The sequence below is a fragment of the Peromyscus leucopus genome, chromosome 1, assembly GCF_004664715.2.
Source record: "Peromyscus leucopus breed LL Stock chromosome 1, UCI_PerLeu_2.1, whole genome shotgun sequence".
NCBI lineage: Eukaryota > Metazoa > Chordata > Mammalia > Rodentia > Cricetidae > Peromyscus > Peromyscus leucopus.
The window spans coordinates 165398316-165414324 of NC_051063.1; the positions used below are offsets into that span (position 1 = coordinate 165398316).

The 16009-nt window shown below is 44.8% G+C and overlaps 1 protein-coding gene across 8 annotated transcripts in view; it reads left to right on the top strand.

Moving 5' to 3' along the window:
• The first annotated feature begins 550 nt into the window (after positions 1-550).
• The window catches only part of LOC114683951 (zinc finger protein 175-like), a 36619-nt gene continuing 21160 nt past the window's right edge, over positions 551-16009 (top strand). For 4 of the 8 annotated variants that reach the window (XR_005090160.1, XR_005090161.1, XR_005090162.1 and 1 more), the window contains exons 1-5: positions 551-747; positions 4671-4887; positions 5903-6029; positions 6273-6344; positions 11279-12625. Coding sequence is in view for 5 of the 8 variants with exons in the window: in XM_037200059.1 (XP_037055954.1) it covers positions 4816-4887; positions 5903-6029; positions 6273-6344; positions 11279-12625 (1618 nt within the window). In the remaining 3 variants the exon portion in view is untranslated. The other 4 variants (XM_037200049.1, XM_028858338.2, XM_028858341.2 and 1 more) reach the window with 4 other exon arrangements.

A 16009-nucleotide genomic window follows, 5' to 3' on the forward strand; every position in this document is an offset into this window, starting at 1 on the left:
GATGTTTTTCCTCAGGGCCATGACATGTTCCCAGGATAGTGTACAAGGTTCATTTCAGACTTCAATGTTCCCCATTGATTCACTTCCTGTTTCCCAATAACCCTTTCAACTTTTCAAATTTTAGAAAATCAGAAGAAAAAGAAAGCAAGCCTCAAGTTCGTGTGAAAATACAGAGAAATTTTAGGGATATGCAATATCACTGTCTCTTAGATACGTGTATACCCACCCACGTAGAAAACAAATCTCCTATGTGTGACAGATTCAGACTTTTAAAGTCTGTGACATTCCACATGACTCAAGGATGTTCGGAAATGTGTATTCTGATGGTGACTTTCGCATAATTGGAATATGGACGTGGCCATGACAACGTCTGGGGGGGTCGGGGAGGGGGGAAGAGAACCAGAATGTACACCATTCTAACTATTGGCAAAACATAACCTCCCACGGGTGGTGGGCATGCGCAACACTACTTTGTAACTTTGCAAGCAGTAGTGGCAACGCGCAATACCGACTTCCGCCCGGGAGGCGGGGAGGGGGGGTTGGGGGGGGCGCGGCGGAGGCTGAGGTGTGACCAGGAGTGTCCTAGAGTATCCATTTCCGCTTAGATCTTCACGTGGTTAGTTGTTGTTATCGTTACCAGGACGCCGTGGGAGTTTGGATTCGGAACCTGGGGAATCCTGAGGGTCCGTGGGCGGAAGTCGCGGCCCCGGAGTGCCGTGTGCAGAGTTCTCTGCCGAGCAGTGTGAGGTGAGTGGCGGCGGCGCAGGAAGGATGCTGTGCTGCTGAGCGCTGGTTTGTGCTGAGTGGCGGCTGAGAAGGCTGCTGGGGCATGCCAGGGTTGAGCTGGGCTGGGCGTCCTTAGGAGTCTGGAGAGCAGGGTTGCTGAGGGCGGCGATGGAGCCTGCTGTTGTGAGCTTGGGGCTGGTGTGTGTCTGAGGGCGACCGCGCCGCTTTCTGTACTGGGAGTGTTTGCATAGCCCGTGACTGGCTTGAGTCCGTCTGCGAGAGGAGAAAAATTAGATGAAAATAGAAAATGAGTTTATAGACGGTTTTGACTTACACCCAGGCTGCAGTATTCTCGGTCTGCCCACGCCTAAGCAGTGTCAAGAACTGATAAAAGGGATGGTACAGTCTGCGCGAGCTCGTAGCTTTGGGCTCCAGGGAGCAGAGCTAGGAGAGGAGCCTTTGTGCAGGTGCTGGGGACCATGGCTTCGGCCCATTTCCCTAACCAGCTTCCCACAGGGAGCTGGTGCTGAGAAAGAAAAAAATTAAAGCTTATAATTCCTGTGGCCAGTTTTGGGTATTGGGGTCCTTCAAAGTGTGTAGGTTGCTCCGTGCTGGCCTGGCTTTAGGACCCTATGGACGTGGCAAGGCTCTGTTGAGCAGCATGGTGCTGTAAACAGGTGTTAGGGTAAGTGCTTGGCCTCCTCCAGCCTCAACAGATTGATCATGGTCGGGAAGCCCCATTGAAAAGACTAGTTAGTCATGGTGGAAAGCAGAGAGAGGAGGGGAAGGTTCTTCAATTAGCCACATCAGGCAGAAGAAGAGGTAAAGAACCCAGTGACCGCAGTCTGTTGTAGTGACACAGAGGTTTGGGATTGCTGGTCAGGATGTGGTGGCCCCTGACTACCCTTTGGAGGCCCCTGACTACCCTTTGGAGGCCGCTGACTACCCTTTGGAGGCCCCTGACTACCCTTTGGAGGCCCCTGACTACCCTTTGGAGGCCCCTGACTACCCTTTGGAGGTCCCTGACTACCCTTTGGAGGCCCCTGACTACCCTTTGGAGGCCCCTGACTACCCTTTGGAGGCCCCTGACTACCCTTTGGAGGTAGTACCGGCGGGATCCCTGAAAGTGGAGGCTGCTTAGTGTAGCAGGAGGGCTACATAGCCAACATCCTTTTTTGTTTTGACCTGTGTACATAGATGATTTAAGAAGTCTTGGGCGTGGTGTGTGTAGTCCTGCCTGTCTTTTTTTGAGTCCTGTCCTGCAGAATATTCCTTACATTGTTAATCTGTTCCTTGTCCTCGGCCCAAAGAGACCAATCTGTTTCCTCCTTGGTGTTTATTTCTGCTGTACAGTGAAGCCTCATCCTCATACCTGATTGTCCTCCTCTGGGAGCAGTCTGTTCTAGAAGGCTTTACAGTTTCTGGAATTGAAGATGACTGCATCTTTGGGCCTTGAAGGGAGATGTATTAACCTACCAGGAGATAGTAAGACCACTTCCAAAATTTTGAGTCAAATTTGAAGCAAGCTTGATTTTTATTGGGGTGTACCCAAGAACTGACCAGCGACTGCCTCCTAAGTAGGGTTAAAGAGAGCAGCCCTGAGTGCTTTTCTTAGGGCCCTTTTAAGGAGTAAAATTGTGAGTAGTTGCAAAGCAGATTTATTTTATTATTTATTTATTTTTTGTTTTTTCAAGACAGGGTTTTTCCATGTAGATTTTTGTTTTTCAAGACAGGGTTTTTCCATGTAGCTGTTTCCTGGCTATCCTGGAACTCGTTCTGTAAGCCAGGCTGGCCTCAAATTCACAGAAATGAATTCACAGAGATCTGCCTTCTGAGTGCTGGGGTTAAAGGCGTGCGCCACCACGGCCAGGCTTGCAAAGCAGGGTTACCTAAGACAATGGAACAGTAAGGAATTACAGAATAATCTCAAAAAAAATTAGCCATCACCGTGTGGTCAGCCTGTGATCAGAGAGGGTTATGGGGCTGAGTGTTCCCAAAAACAAGTCAAAGTCATGAGCTGGGGCAGGTCAGGTTCCGGGAAACAGAAACTTGGGTTTAACAATACAGCATAATGGTTCTTGCCTTCAAAATGGAGTCAGGCGGGTTCCTGGGATAGTGTAGGTTGGATAGAGACAGCCAAGCAGAAGTCTAAGCCAGAGTGAAGATCTACTTAAGTAGACCAGGCCAGCCTCAAACTTGGCGGTGATCCTCCTGCTCCTGCCTCCTGAGTTCTGGGTTACAGGAGTGTGTCGTATAAATTGAAGGTCCCAGAAATTTAAAGTTTCTTTTGCCTGATTGGCTAAATAATCAGGAGGACACAGTTGTCTGAAATCTTGTCCCTCCCACCGCTGCTTTTATTCTGCCGTGTCTCCACAAAAACTTCCCGTGGTTTCATTTCTACATTTCACTTCTTGATTATTTTAAAGCTATTAGGTGTATGGCCTTGTCATGAATGCAGGTCGCTGTTAGGAGAACTTGGCTGTTAGTCATTTTCTACTCTGACTATTTAAGGATTTTTTTCTGGGGGGAGGGAGTAGGTAGCAGACACTAGCAGGAGTCAGTCTGATGGCTTTTGTCCATCTGTAGCTGGAGCTAAGCTGATTCAGGGTGCTTTGATTTTGAAGACAAACCATCGGATTTACTTTCTTAGGAATGTGTTCTCTGGCCCTCAGTAAGCGAAACTGAATGTGCTGTCTTTGCCTGGATGCCTTTTGAAAGCACATTTGGGCTTCAGTAGCAGCTGAAGTTTTCCATCTTCCACAGCACAAAGCACGAGGTCTCTTTCCCCTCCCATGCCTTCCTTCCCATGTCACCATAATTGTCTTTCTAATCTGACAACAGGAATGGTGTGAGGCAGGAGAGAGGTCCATCCCCTGCACTTGTACTTAGTGACCTTGGGTCCAATTATGGAACGCTGCACACAGCCTCATTCGCCTCTTAAAAAACCAGGTACACTAATGCTTGTGACATACAGTTCAGAGTATTGCGTGAAAATTGAATAAAATTGAGTTGACACTTGCTGACTTTTAGTCCAATTTCTTTCAACTTTTAATCGTGATTGTGTGATAAGTGCAGGTGTACGTGGAGGCCCAAGGCTTCAGATCCTCGTGGAGCTTGAGTGACAGGTGGTTGTGAGCCACCGACGTGGGTGCTGCTGGGCGTCAACTTGGATCAGCCATGTAAAACAGCAAAGGGAAAGACTCGGTATGGGCTGAAAAGGAGCATTTTTACCAATATACACAAAATGTGAGGCAGGACAATAAAGGAACAGCTGTTATTCTCCATAGAGCACAGCGGCTTAACTGTGAGAAGTCTGAAGTAGGATAGAAAGCCACTAAACAGAAAGAGTATTCTTTTATTTGTATTTCCTTCACTGCCAGACAGGCAGAAGGACTTGATCCCTAATGCCTGTGAACACCTGCATCTTCCTTTAGAAACTTCACGTTGCTTAATATCCTCTCTTCTCACAGTTAAAGGGTGGGAATTCTGCAGTGAATTCTTTTTTGTTTTGTTTTGTTTTGTTTTGAGACAGGGTTTCTCTGTGTAGCTTTGTGCCTTTCCTGGAAGTGAATTCTTTATAACCCTTTGTTCAAAACTGTGATCTTTTTGTTTGTTTTCTGGATCTTCATAAAAGATTTGAGCCAGGCATGGTGGCGCACACCTTTAATCCCAGTACTCAGGAGGCAGAGGCAGGCTGATCTCTGAGTTCAAGGCCATCTTGGTCTACAGAGTGAGATCTTGGACAGACAGAGCTACATAGAGAAACCTTGTTCAAAAAAAAGAAAAGAGGAAAAAAAAAAAAAAAAGAGTTGGCATTTTCTTAACCTTGTCCACTGCTCCGTAATGTTTGTGATGCCTGTCAGGTAGGGCTAAAACTTCACATGCAAATGTTGGGTGAGTGTCCCACAGTCACTGACTTTCCAGGACTTTCTGTGTCTTTGTAGATCCCCGGGTCAGGCCAAGTCATCCATGCTGCTGATTTTCTAGGACAACCAAGCTGAGTTCTGCTTGTCAGCTCTACTCAGCGGCTCCACATGCTCACCCGAATCCTGAGGAAAGCCAAGACCAAGAGTAGACACCACAGAGGACATGTTGACCGACATGAATTTCTGCCAGAAGCCCCAGAGACTGGAAGTGGAGGAGCAGGAGGGGTCATGTGAGGTGAGGAGACATGCCCCAGAACCAGAGTGTAGACATTGGAAGTTCCAGATTGTAAGCTGTGTTCCTGAGGCAACCTTGATGCTCCAGCTAAGAGTGAAGCCCAGAGGACTGAAACCTCAGCCTTTCCTCATCTTCTCGCGACATGTACATTGTGCTGCTTCTTGGGTTTAGGTTTAACTGCCCGTCTGCCGTATGACGTCCTCGGGAGCCCTGTTTCTATTCAACCTCTCTGTCTGGAGAGGACTGGCAGGACAAAGGAGTGGGCGCACCCAAGTCTAGCTCGGTGAACCAGAGGTTATTTTGGCCTCGCTATGGGATCGCAGATGAGGAGTGGCCTCCAGAGGCATGAGCAGTTTGGGCAGTTGTGTTACTGATCTCTAGCATGGAAGATGGTTTGTGAAAGCTGTGCCTCCAAATCATCCCCCACCCAGTTGTGTCTCGCTGGTGGGTTTTTATTACTTCTGAACCTCGCCCAGAGCCCCCTGGTGCTCCCCAGATTCACTGTGGATTTTCCTGCCTCTCCACTTTTCCTCCATTCCTTCTTGGAAAATGGTGCTCTATCCTGTTTCAAGCCCTCATTTACAGCTCAACCTCTGTGCTCTGCAGAGCGAGACAGCCATTCCTTAATTTCCCTCCCAACATTCTCTTGGTGTCGATTTGTAAACTGTTCCTCGTTAGCCCGTGCTGAGTCTTTGTTTGTTGTTTTGCCAGTCTGAGTTTTTCCAAGAGTGGAAGCTCATACTGGAGTGCTGCACTGCAGGAACCCACACAACTGTGGGCAAGCATAGTGTGGCTTGGTGGCTGTCATCCGCTTAAATTCGGTAGAGAAATTCTGTCCTTCATGAGGGTGGGGTGAGTGAGACGTCACATGGCAGGGTATTTCTCTATACTGTCTTCCTGCCTGAATGTAAAATGTGAAAGCAGTATTTTTGTGGAAAGTTTAAATGGAACTTCCTGGGGGGCGAGGAATTACTAAAAACACATGGTTACTTATTGTATCTTTCTGTTATTACAGAGATTGGTGTCCTTTGAGGATGTGACCGTGAACTTCAGCCAGGAGGAGTGGCGGTGCCTGGACCCTGCCCAGAGACGCCTGTACCAGGACGTGATGCTCGAGATCTACAGCCACCTCTTGGCAGTGGGTGAGCACAGCTGGCCGGGGGGTCCAGGATGAGCCTCATGTTTTTCTCTTTGCAAAACTTGGTGGAATATCAGAAATCTGTCCTAATTTCTGTTGTTTGGCTCTGGCTTCACTCCCGTTGGGCACCTTTTATGTGTTACTTTGCATGCAGTACTTACTGTTGACTTTGGCAGTTAGCCGGTACAGAGTTCATTGGCTACCCTCTAAGAAGATGTAACAAATCCAGTATCCTTCCAATTCACAGGGTATCCCAGGCCAGAGGCCATCCTCAAGGTGAAGGAAGTTCATTTCCCACATCAGAGGTGTCAGTGTCAAGGTGAGTGACTATTGTCAGGTGGAGGCAGATAGTTGAGAGGTGTAATCAGCCAGCTGACCTACTTATCCCCTCAGGAGTGGGCACCCAGATTGCCCTTTACTCCCAGTTTTCATAGTAAACACTGTACTACATTTTGTTAGGAGTCTTTAATAGGGACAGAAAGGTGGTTACTGGATATTTGCCTAATGGTCTGTACAAATTCATAGTCTATGTTTGCATGTCATGAAACACGAAGAAATCACACATGGATTTCTGTTTGTGTATCTTAACTGTCAACAGTTGACATTATCAGTGTGATGTATTGCTTGTGCAATGAGTAAAAGAAATGTTTCCTTGTTTTTGCGCGCGCACTAGAAGAGGCCTGAAGAATACTAGAGTTACAGGTGGTTATGAGCACCCATGTGGGTGCTGGGAACTGAACTCAGGGCCTCTGGAAGAGCAGCAGACACTCTTAACCACTGAGCCATCTCTCAAGGCCCTCCTGTGATATCTTTTCATAACTATTTAGAGCATCTCATTGTATCTGTTCTGTAACCAGATTTTCTATGTATATATTACTTTTTGTATGTTTTGTCATTTTGTGGTTTTCTAATTCTTTCACCCCATTTATCTATCCCTTCATTGGTGTCCTTTTTCATCCTGGCTCTTCTTTTGTGTCCTCCTAAGTGAGCACCACCATATTCCTGTTTCATATGTTCTCCTGTAGTCATTTCTTACTACATTTGTGTATATATTTATGTTCCTGGGTGTGCACATTCCACTCACCCCTGTGGGGGTCTGAGGACAACCTGCAAACTCCGATCATCGGGCTTGACGGCAAGCACCTAACCCCCTGAGCCATCTTGTGGGCCCAGTCCAACTTTCTTACAGGAGCTGCCTCTTAGTCCTCCTGTGGTTTGTGTTGTCGATACAATGCAGAACCACTTGGAAGGAGTCTTGATGAGGAATTGTCTACATTAGATTGGCCTGTGGGCGTGTCTCTGGGGAATTCCATTCATCGATGTGGGAAGACCCAGATCTGTGGGCAGCACCGTTCCCCGTAGCTGGGTCATCCAATGTAGGAGTACAGACAGTGAGCTGAACAATAGATGTGCATGTAGTCAGCCTTTCTCTTCTGTTCACGTGCCTGTGATGTGACCAGTTGCATCCCACCACCTTGAATTCCCGGAAATGATGGACTATAACAGAATGGCAAGGTAAAATAAGTCCTTTCCCCCTAAATTGCTTCATGTCAGGGTATTTTATCACAGCAGTCAAAATGAAACCAGGACAGGCTCCACATTTGAATTGTGGTGATTTCTGTGTTAGCCTCTGCAGTCTCTCTGTGTGGTAAACCTGCTGCCATGTCTAGCTATTTGGAGGACTGGTCCTGTGGATGGCCCCTTCCTCATTTTTGAGACAAGAGAAACTAGAGTCATCATCATCCAAGTTAGAAAGTGCTTTCCTATGAGAAACTGTAGTTTCTTGGCTCTTGTCCTTGAGTTTATTACATCACAGTTCCTGCTCATTTTTATTTTCCAGTATACAATGTACATGACTATTTCTTAATTCTGCTAAGATCAGTACAAACTAATTCCCTATTTCCTTAGACTCTTTGTTCCTAATGAGATTTTTGGATTTCACTTAGGAATTCAGTTTAACATTCTATCAACAGGTCTTTTTTAAAGCAAACAGTCTATTTTCTTTCTCTTCTTCCTGATAGAGTTGATGCAAATATTCTATTATTTTGTATGATGTAGAATTCACCAGCTCTTCTGGTGGCCATATATTTCCAATTTGCAAATCTCTCCAAGTATTTTTTTAACTTGTGCTCTGAGCCAGGTGTAGCTAGGTCTCTGTTAATGTCTCCTCTGCTGCTCTCCCCCATTGCATATAATCTGTTGATTAGATTGCCCCGTGGACAGCAGTTTCAGCTAATAAAGAATTATGTGTACTGAATTTCCAAAGATAAGCAAAAGAGACCACTTTCCCTATTTTAGGAGATTTTTCAGTGTCTGCTAAAGTAAATGGAAGGAAACAGGTTGTAATGGATGGTGTGGTGTAACAGCGTGGGAATCAGGAAAGCAGCCTTAGTGCCTTTGTCCTGTGTGGTTGAGGGAAGGCTGCTTGGAATGCAGCTGTCACCCGAGTGTGTAGAGAGTAACTGCCCTTGGAACTCGAATGAAGTAGTCTCACCCTAATGGGAGATCACATGGGAGTTGATTTTGAGGGCACATAGACTGGTTATTCATAAAGTAATTTTGAATTGGAATAAAGGACGAGACCAAGTAATCTTAGTTAATTTAGAGCAGTGGTTCTCAACTTTCCTAATGTTGGGACCCTTTAATATAGTTCTTTATGTTGTGGTGACCCCCAACCATAAAATTATTTATGTTGCTACTTTGTAACTGTGATTTTGCTACTGTTATGAATCATAATGTAAATATCTGATATGTGACCCCTGTGAAAGGGTTATTCAAGCCCCCAAAAGGTGTCATGACCCACAGTGAGAGCCACTGAGTTAGAGGATATGAGTAAATGCTCAGAGTTAGGAGTAACTGACCATTTTTATATTGAGGTTATTGAGATACAGTGAAGAAATAAAATTTATTCTAAAGATGTATTTATGTTTATTTTATATGTATGAGTGCTTTGCCTGCATGTATGCCTGTGTACCATGTGTGGGCCTGGTGCTTGCAGAGCCATAAAAGAGTGTTAAATCCTCTGGAACTGGAGTTACAGATTGTTGTGAGTTGTCATGTGGGTGCTGGGAACCAAATTTGGGTCTTCTGCAAGAGCAGCAAGTGCTCTTAACCACTAAGCCATCTTTTCAGCCCAATATTGGCAACTTATGGAGAAGTTTTGCATTATCCTTGTGGTGCAAAGTTTATTATATTGCAGATGGATGCTGAAGGATTGACAACATAGTATCAAAAAGAAAAGTGGAGACAGTAGTGTGTGAAGTTTGTATTTAAAAGTTTGTTGCCCCCGTACTAAGGGATGGAAATGGGAAGACAATAGTCAGTTTCTAGGTCCACCAGCCAGTCTAGCCAAAATAGTGTCCTCTAAGTTCAGTGAACATGTCTCAAAGAAAATAAGGTGGTTGTAGCTGGTGAGATGCTTCAGTGAGTAACATGATTGCTGTGCAGTGGGAAGGACCTGAGTGTGTGTCCCCAGCTCCCAATTAAAAGCCTGTGTCCCTGTAACTCTAGCACTAGTGGTAAGCTGTCAGTGGCCTGAGAGCCAGTCCAGCAGAAATAGTGAACTCTTGATTCAATGAGAAACAAAAAGTAACTAGTTAAATTAATTAATTAATGGAAAGCAATAGAGAGAGAGATCCAAAGTTGATCTCTGGTGTCCACGTGTACATGCAAAGGTGGGCACACAAATACCACACAAGAAGTTGGAGAACCATAAGAGAAAGATACTTAAAGTCCACCTCTGCCTCCACAAGTGAGCACACAGGCTAACACACCCATGCACACAAGTCACACATCAGAAGAACTGAAGTAGGGCCGTCTGGGCAGGTGGCTCAGTGGTAAAGTGCTTGCTCTGCAATATGAGGACCCAGGCTTAATCCCTAACACTCCCATCAAAACCGAGCACAGTGGCACACTCCTGTGATCCAGTGCTCAGCTGGCAGAGACAGAAGAGCCCAGAGCCTTTCTAGCAGCCAGTCTAGCTGAATTGGCGATTTCCAGATTCCGTGACGGACCTTGTCTCAGAAAACAAGGTTGAAAGTGAGTGAAGAAGGCACTGAGCCGTTGGCCCCCACATGCATGAGTAAACAAATGTATACCCGTGAACACAAACTTTACACAGATAAATAAGTTACAAAAAATAAACATTTAGGGGTGTAAAGTTCAGAGGGAGGGCTTGTGGAACCGGGGTGAAGTATGTAGCTAACCCTTACAAACAGAGGGAAAGAAAAAATGTAACAAAAAAAACTTAACCAGGTGAGAAAATGGTCAGGGCTTTTCTCCAGAGCTAATGAAGTCTCTGCCTACATCCCCTTCTGATGCTGGCTGCCCATTGCCAGTAAAGCCGTGGCTGTTTTCTCCCTTACTCATTTATCTTTCTATATCTATAGCACAGGCCTCCTGCATAGTTGGTTGTCTTTCACCAAACCAAGTCGTCCCAACAAATTATCTAAGTCCTCTTGGCTACTGACCAATGCTTCGGCTTCCTCACGAGGAAAAGGAGGGGTGTAGGTGCAGATGCATTGTGGGATGGCTGTGGGGATTAAGTGAGCTCATGTACTCACGGCATAGTGTCAGGTGCCCTGTGTTGTGTGAGTTCGTCGAAGAAAGACGTCACTCCAAGATGAAAATTTAAGGCCTGTGTGGCAGCAGGAAGGACCAGCCTCTGATGAACTGAACCCTGAACGGCACACAGGCATATTTATTGATTGTTGCACAAAGTTGTTTGTTGGGTAAACAAGTTCCTCAAACCAAAGTCCTCATTCTAATTCATGTTTCTCTAAAGGAAAGCATCATGTCCCCGCTACTCTAGTCCTTATTGTTTTGCAGTGCCCAATAATCCAAGAGCCTTGAGTGTGCTGGAAGCATCTTGTGACCCAAGTCATGTGAAGGCTGCAATGCCCCCTCAGAAAAACAGTTCTACAAATCATGAGAAACAATCACTGTTTTCCACAATGACACTTCTAGAGAACAGCTGTTCACTGTAATGTTTACCCTGGAGACAGTGAAAACTGTTCATTCTAATGTTTACCCTGGAGACAGTGACTGCTAGATTCATACAACAGCACAGGTAGTTGCCTGGCGCACATGGAGGCTGTATTTCGTAAGTGTTGGCATACTCTAAGGGCCACGGTAGCATTTCTTGGTCTTGTCACCATCATTAGCATCATTACTGCCTGACACAGATTTCTGTTCAGACTGATTCCTCCTTCATCATGCTCACTGTGTCTGTTCCTTCATCTCTTCTCTTAACAGGGGAATCAGAGCATGGCTCACCACATCAGATTTGTGTGAAAGCTGCATTTCCAAATGATGTATCAAGAGAACATTCTGTTATAGAGGAACTGTGGCAGGCTGGTGACCCTACAAAGACAGATCAGCAAAACCAGAGCCCACTCTTGAGTTCTGGTACTTTCTTCAACCAGAAAACACTGATAGGTGACAATAGTTATGAGCGTGAAGCCACCGGGGGATATATACCTTTAGGCCTCCACCTCATTTCTACACAAAACAGATCTCCAAAATGTTGCTCATTTGAAAAAACTCTGCAGCCTAATCCTAACCTTCAAGCAAATGGTGAACCTCAAAGCATTGCCCCAAAGCAGTCTAATGGCGTTGTTGAATCCTGTCAGTTCTTCACACAAGGCCCTTCTAATGCTGTGTGCACAGTTCCTAACAGAGAAGAGAAAGCATGCAAAGGTAAACAGCTGGGAAAAGTTCTCAGCCCTAAGCAGCCACTTAGACAGCATGAAATTCCTTCTCAGGACACTCCGGTTGCATATACCATATATGGGAAAGTCTCCACTGCTAAGTCAGCTTTGTGTCAGCAGCAAATTGCTAACACTATAGAGACACCTTTTATTTGTCACATATGTGGAAAATCCTTCCTTCAGAAATATGAGTTGAGTTCTCATCCAGGAACAAACAGAGGAGAGACACCTTCTGAATGTCCTGACTGTGCAAAATCACTTACAAGTACATCCAGCCTGCAGGTGTCTCATGAAGTCCAAACAAAGGAAAAACCTTACAAATGCCATGTCTGTGGGAAATCATTCAGCTATGCATCCCACCTAAAGGTCCATCTTCGAATACACACAGGTGAGAGACCTTATGTGTGTTCTGACTGTGGGAAAGCCTTTAGCCAAAAGTCAGTCCTCACCACACATCAGAGAATTCACACTGGGGAGAAGCCTTACATGTGTAAGCACTGTGGGAAATTGTTTGTTTATGCATCAGATCTGAAGAAGCATAGTCGGTTTCACACAGGGGAGAAGCCTTATGAGTGCCTTGACTGTGGAAAGTTGTTCAGTAATAAATCCCACCTGCCTGTGCATCATCGAATTCATACTGGTGAGAAGCCTTACAAATGCTGCGACTGTGGGAAATCATTCAGAAGAAAATCCCACCTTAAAGTACACAATCGAATACACACTGGTGAGAAGCCTTACATATGCCCTGATTGTGGGAAGGCCTTCAGCCACAGTTCAGTTCTCAGCACACATCAGAGAATTCACACTGGGGAGAGGCCTTACACTTGCAGTGACTGTGGGAAAGCCATGTCATCTAAAGCCCAACTGAATGAGCATCAGAGAATCCACACAGGTGAGAAACCATACGTGTGCATTGAATGTGGGAAAGCTTTCAGTGGCAGATCTTCTTTGCAAGTACATCGTAGAACTCACAGTAGTGAGAAACCTTTTGTCTGTCACAAATGTGGGAAAGGCTTCCTGCGCAAGTCACAGTTGTCATCTCACCAACAAACTCACACTGGTGAGAATCTTTAGGAGTGCTGGATGTGTGTGCAGTTGTTCCGCCATGCATATCGGCTGAAGGTACGTCATCAAATTGAAATGGAAGGAAATGTTGCCGGTACTTAACTAGGAAAGTTTTCAACAACTGAAGGCTCATCTGTTTTAATCTGTGCAGAAAGACCTGATTTCATTAGACCCAGGGACTCATTCATACCTCACACTGTTCTTACAGATACTGTGATCATACGAAAGGCTTTACCACAGTCAATTCCTTATCCATTTTTTTTATTAACTTTTTATTTATTCTTTGTAGATGGATTTTTCTTTTAGGGCCACCAGCTCACAGAGAATGACACAGAGACTTACTATTAATTATAAAAGCTCAGCTGGTAGTTTAGCCTTTTTTCTAACTAGCTTTATAACTAAATCAACCCATTTCTATTAATTAACTTTCTGCTTTGTGACTTGATTACCATTACTCTGTACTGCCCATCCTGCTTGCTGTGTCTGGCTGGAGACTTTGCCCTTCTTCTAGTGTCCTCTGTGCCTGGAAATCCTGCCTAGCTATTGGCCATTCATCTTTTTATTAAACCAGTTACAGTGACATCTTCACACAGCGTAAAGGAATATCCACAACAATTCTTTGTGTCTTTTACATCATGCATCTCGATCCTATTCATTTCCCTCTTTTATCCACCCTCTACCCTTGCAATGCCCACCCCCCCCAAATAAAATAAAATTTAAAGAAAAATCTTGTCATGGAAGCTGCAGTGTGACACAGTCATGCAGTAAACCCTTTCGTCCATTCATCTTTACTTGCATGTGTTCATCGCAAGGAGTCATTGGTCTGGTTCAAAGCCTCTGGTTTCTGCTACACTATTGATGCTGGGCCCTCACTGGGACTCCTCTTGGATATCCTGGTGTTGCCCTGTGTCATGGTGATCCTGCAGCTTTGGGTCTTATTCATGTTTTTAATTTAAATAAAGAGACCTAATTATAGCTATACATTGCTTATTTTAAATTCACAAATTATTATACCTGAGGAAAAGAATAAAGATTTGTAAGGAGAAGCACAAATATCCATGTTTATGCACTTCTGTTTATGTGTGTGCATGCCTCTGGGTGCACGTATTTGTGGATGTTCTTGTGTACTATGAGAACTCTTTTCTTGAGAAGACAGGTTTCTACCTCCTCACAAGAATTCCACCAAAGCCCAACTTAGGGAATCAGTGAGTTTATTGAGCATACTTACAGAACATGAGGGATACTTTCAGGAGCCTAGGTGACCCCAAAGCAGCCACACTACTTAAAAGTTTACCCCAGCATAGATGACAACTTCCCCATAACTGCATAGATGACATCCCTTCAGTAAATCTACCATAGTCTATACTTCAGCATCTTCTAAAACCATGAGGCTACAAGACTCAAACTGGCAGTGGGGAGTAATTGAGATACTAGGTGAGGGATCAATGGCCCTCTACACCTCTCCTATGAAGGAACATTAAAAAGACAACAGGCCCAACTTCAAAGGTATCTTAAATGTGATTACTGCTGATGGCCATTAATCTCAGGCATGTGTTTGTACAAGTGAAGATGTCTGGAGGCTACCTCGAGTGCTGTTACCTCTTTTGATTAAGACAAGGTTTCTTACTGGCCTGGACCCTCCCCAAGTAGTCTAACCTAGGTGGCCAGTGAGCTCTCAGGACCACTTTGTTTTCAACTCCCATCTCAGCATCACTGGGATTATAAATGTGTCATTGTCCCTGGCCTTTCACCTAAGTTCTGTGGGACCAACCGCAGGTCATCATGCTCGTGAGACAAAGGCTTTACTAACAGCCATCTCCCTGCCTCTGTGTTAGACTTTTAAAGGACTATTTGTCACAGAAAGAAATCTTGAAAGATTTGGGATAAGTCTGTAAATGATTTAAGGCATGGCAAAGTTTGTGGGAAATTGTAGCAATCGTTTTCCTGTGTTGTAAGATAACTAATTTTTTAAGTGCCAGAAAGCAAGTGATACACCTGTATCTGTCATGCCTAAACATGTTTGCACATTCATTTGTGTGAGTGTATGGTCTGGCATTTAAGGATGCGTGGATGGATGCTTAGATACCTCTCCCATGTCCTACAGCCCTGTCACCATCATTGAACTTCAGCATCTATTTTAGGCTCTTTAGAATAGGGCCCTGTGCATGGCCGCAATGCCATCAGCCTCACCCCAGCCCCGGTGTTCATTGGAGAACAGTCCTCACTAGTGAGTGAGGCATGTGGCCAACAACTCTTAAGGGAGACCTGGAAGAGCAGCTAAGAGTAAGTGGATTGGAAACAGGGAAGTCCAAGTGACAGAGACCCTGTTGACCAGGATCTCTATGGTGCATTTTCAGGTAAGGCCAAACCCTGAAAATAATAGTAGGTGAGAGCAGACAGCCAAAAGACTACTTTGTTTTTAAATGCTTCACTTCTGTGCAGAGTCCCAAAGAGACAAGTACACATACTACAGCAGGTTCAGTGGCTGCCACAGAACAGAGAAAGACAACATCATGGGTTGGGTGCAGGGTTTCTTTCCAGGGAGTGGAAGTGTTCTGGAGTTGCATAGTGACCATTATTATATGGTAGTGGTTGCTGGCGAATTTGTCATGAATTTTCTCTCAAATGAAAATGTGTATCTATAACTATAAGTTACAAGGAGACTACAGTTTTCATGTGATACTGACAAAGATCTAAAGAGTTTGCAGGGACTGATATGGCTCACTGCTTGTCTGTGCATTTAATCCCAGTATGGAAAAGCAAAACAGCAGGCGAGAACCCTGTTGAGAATTGACAATTGTCCAGAATTGTCAAAATGTAAAAAGATGTGATCCAGCTACTTTTTGGTTATTTGATGTCGATGACACACATTTATGGACATAGATCCAAGACTATTTTTACATATTTCTTCGGCAGAATGAAATCAGATATCCACAGAGTTGGGGTCTCTTGTGTAGCATTTTTCTCTGAATTAAAACATTCTGTCCTGGAGGGAGGCTTAGTGGTTGCAAACATTTCCTGTTCTTCCTGAGGACTTGAGTTTGATTCCCATCATTCTACATCAGGTAGCTCACAAATATCTTTAAATCAAGCTCAGGAGGATCTGTACCTCTGGCCTCTATGGGCATCTGCACTCAAGTGTACATACCCACACCAACACATATTTAAAAGATACCAGGAGCAAACAACTCATAAGTCTCAAGAAGTTACC